The 3,810-nt window shown below is 42.9% G+C and overlaps 1 protein-coding gene across 1 annotated transcript in view; it reads left to right on the forward strand.

The window, feature by feature from the left end:
- Positions 1 to 2: 2 nt before the first annotated feature.
- trim2b (tripartite motif containing 2b) overlaps positions 3 to 3,810 on the forward strand; it is a gene marked incomplete at its 5' end in the record, with an annotated part of 8,877 nt that continues 5,069 nt past the window's right edge. The window contains 6 exon segments of the mRNA XM_032517889.1: positions 3 to 59; positions 640 to 788; positions 2,032 to 2,212; positions 3,034 to 3,293; positions 3,383 to 3,521; positions 3,621 to 3,806. Of these exon segments, the coding sequence (XP_032373780.1) occupies positions 3 to 59; positions 640 to 788; positions 2,032 to 2,212; positions 3,034 to 3,293; positions 3,383 to 3,521; positions 3,621 to 3,806 (972 nt within the window).

The raw sequence follows: 3,810 nt of genomic DNA on the forward strand, positions 1-3,810 counted from the left end.
AGTGCACCGTCCTGGAGGCTCCGCCCGGCAAAAACGCCTGCCCCCAACATGCAGGCAAGGTAGGAAGGCTGCAAACGAGATTCTACAGTTTAACAATGAAATATACAGAGACACGTTAGCGGTAAAAAAGAAGAGTGAAATCCTAAAATCATCAGTCTAGTGCAGGGTTCTTCAACGTATTAGGCCAAGGACCCCTTAACTGAAAAAGATGGAGCAGGGACCCCCTACTACATGTATTGTATAAAAGGAAGTTGCATGTTAAACTGGGCCTATAATGACGTGTAGGGCGGCCTAAAACTTTTATACATACATTTTTTTGTGTGTGGAATACTAAGCTATTCAAATAGCCTAATAATTCTTGGCATGCTTATATAAATCATGCTTTAGTTGTTAATAATACATGTGGCACAGTGAGTCCTTAGGATTTACTGGATCTGTGGATGGCCTTAGTGACCTAGAGGCCATCTACTATCCATTTCTATAATTTGGAGCCCCCCCTTGCATTGGCTCTGAGGACCCCCCTAGGGATTCTGGCCCCCCTGTTGAAGATCCCTGGTCTAGTGTATTGAACGCAGCCCTGTATCTGTGCTCCCTCGATCCTCCTCTTCTCCGACGCCATGCTTTCCTCCTCCTCTGCAGGTGGCAGAGCTGTACTGTTCGGCCTGCGAGTGTGCGCTGTGTGAGGACTGCGTGCCGGGCCACCAGGAGCACCCTAAGGTGCCCCTCAGCCAGGCCCTGGAGCAGCATCGCAGCAGCCTGCAGGAGAGGCTGGGGGCCATCCAGAACAGGTGGAGGACAAACACACTGTAACGACTGTCTACTTGTAATCAGGATAATTTAGACTCAGTCGCAGTGGTATTGGAGAGCCTTTGCTTTTTAGATATATATGACACTTAGAATAACTGTAATTTAATGTAATATTTCGATTAGAAGGGCATCTCTGATTAAACATCATGTCCATTAGACATTAGGACACAGAATTCCTCTTAAAATACATTATTATTGCTTTGGATACACGGTAAAGTGTTGTGTGACTCAGACATTTTCCTGTGGGGAACACTTACCCAGCACTTAAAGGATCTACAGTAAAAGCACTCATCATGCAGAACAATAGCCCGTCAGTGTCATATCATTAGATGGTATATTATTTCGTTATGGTTAGTGTAATATCTGATCAGCATTTTAATATCTTACTAAAGAGTTAACCCTTGTGTTGTCCTTGGGTTGTGGGTTGGCTTGTGTTTTATATCAGAAATATGGATTTCTTTCAACCAAATTGACCAAAAATAAAATGGATAATTCCATACAACGGTCTTCAGGTGAATTAATGATTACTTTTATTGAATTTTTTGGGTGTTTTATTTACTCTTATAGCATTTACATTTTTTTTTTTTATGGTTTCCAAACAGTATCCGGACTAAACTTTGACATCTACCCATGTGAGATCCACTCAGCATCCTCTGATCTTAACTATTAGTCAAAATAATTCACAATTTCTGTCTATTTAACGAAAAAACGCATGTATAATTTGATATAAATGAGGTTTGTTGACCATGAATTCCAAGTATAAGTGTAAAACCTGTTACTAAACCAGCTCAGGTTTTTTTTTTAAAAGCGCCAAAAGCTGGAAAAAGTGAGAAATAAATAAGAAAAAAATGATTGGAAAAAGCACAAAAATATATAAATTTTCAAGTTTGACCTGGAAGGAAAAGTTCATGGTTAATTTTATCAACTTCATGTTGTTTGTTTGTTTTGTCTGCAACAATCTAAGATACTCATTACATGTTTTGCATGGAAAATCTTGATTTACAAAGTAAGTGTAGCTGTGAAATACAGTTAAGGTTAAATAAAGTTAATATAGATACTTAAGGGAAGACTGGGAACCCACAGTCACACATATCTAATGGGACACCCTTTATGGTGTGACAAGCGGACATTTAGTGGACAGGCAGGGACATGCAGGACTATGGAGCAACAAGGAGACAAATGCAGTAATGACAAACCCCTTTCCCTCTGTATTGGTCTCTCCAGACTCCCTCAGATATCAGACTCCCTGTCCTTCATTAAGGAGATCCTCCAACAGCTGACCAATCAGAGGGCTTCTATCGAAGAGGACATCCAGTCGAGCTTTGAGGATCTACACAAGCAGCTGGACGTCCGGAAGAGTGTCCTGCTGATGGAGCTGGAGGTCACATATGGACTCAAACAGAAGGTGCACACATGCTTTTGGGTTTTAGGATTCTGGTCTTCTGCCAGAGTTTAACGCTCATGTTGTCCTCATGTTGCCCTCATGGTGCCCTCATGGTGTCCTCATGTTGTCCTCATGTTGTCCTCATGTTGTCCTCATGTTGTCCTCATGTTGCCCTCATGTTGTCCTCATGTTGTCCTCATGTTGCCCTCATGTTGTCCTCATGTTGTCCTCATGTTGTCCTCATGTTGTCCTATATCAGTGTTCTTTTTAATTCCCCAAAATAACATGATTGATTCCAACGCTCTTTGCCAAGTACAAATCTCTACTTTCATTAATTTTGGGTCTTATTATATTTTATAGCATTGTAAAACAAATGGAAGTGTTGTTGAAATAGTGTTGAGTAAAAGTTGACATATTCCAGTCTGTGATTATCATCAACATCCATTCCTTTAATTTTAGTCTCAATAATTCCTAATTTCTGCTTTTCTAACTCAAACATTAGGTCTAATTTCCTATAAATGAGGTTTATTGACCATAAATTCCAAAAATAACTGTAAAACTAAAGTTAATAAGTTAGTGTTATGTAGTGATGAAAACGTCAAAAAAAATATTCCAGTGTAAAGTAAGTGATGTTAAAATTAATTTGCATATGTAATTCAAAAAAAATAGCAAAAGTAAGTAACCATGATATAAATAATATTGAAAAAATTAACTCCTTGTAATGGAAATATATATAAATACAGATAATAAAGATGTACATAGAGCCATGGTGCGTGGTGGGTAATTGAGTCCGACAGCGACCGGGATGAACGCCCCATCATCAGCGTGTCTTCTGTGTCCAGGTCCTCCAGGCCCAGGTGGACAGCCTTGCGCGGGGAGAGGGGGACCTCTTGGCCTCCTGCACCCAGGCGGAGGAGGCTCTGGCTGGGGAGGCGTGCGTGGCGAGCCTGCAGGTGGAGCAGGAGCTGCAGGAGAAACTGGGGGAGCTGGCCGGCCTCGGCCTACCGTGCCAGCCGGAGGAGAACGACCAGCTGGATCTGCTGATGGAGACAGACGGTCTGAGGAAGTCCATACACAACCTGGGCACCATCGTCACCACCAGGTCAGAAGATGTTCACACCAGTCACTTAATGCGCTATAAAAACACGTTTGCTTTTCCCACCACTTGACATTCCTCCTCCTCTTCCTCAGTGCGGTGGCGAGCCAGAGCGAAGCCATGGGCGCCGGCCTAGAGCAGTGCGTTGTGGGACTTCCTGCCTCAGTTACCATAGTGACAAGAGACAAGTCAGGGGGAGCCTGCAAGAGTGGCAATGCAATCCTATCAGCTGAGGTTTGTTTCACAACCTCACACACACACACACACAAAATACACGGGAACTCTGTGGCTACACCCACAAAAAACTAAAACGTTACCCATGTGTTAATCCAGGTTTTCACCCCAGATGGCAGCATAGTGGACGGGGAAATACTGGACCACAAAAATGGGACTTACGAGTTTGTGTACACAGTGCCGAAGGAGGGCAACTTCTCATTGGCTCTCCGTCTGTACGACCAGCACATCAAAGGAAGCCCCTTCAAACTGACCGTCAACAGGATGTCAGAGACGGAGGTGGAGGTAG

Source organism: Etheostoma spectabile, chromosome 6, assembly GCF_008692095.1.
Source record: "Etheostoma spectabile isolate EspeVRDwgs_2016 chromosome 6, UIUC_Espe_1.0, whole genome shotgun sequence".
Lineage (NCBI taxonomy): Eukaryota > Metazoa > Chordata > Actinopteri > Perciformes > Percidae > Etheostoma > Etheostoma spectabile.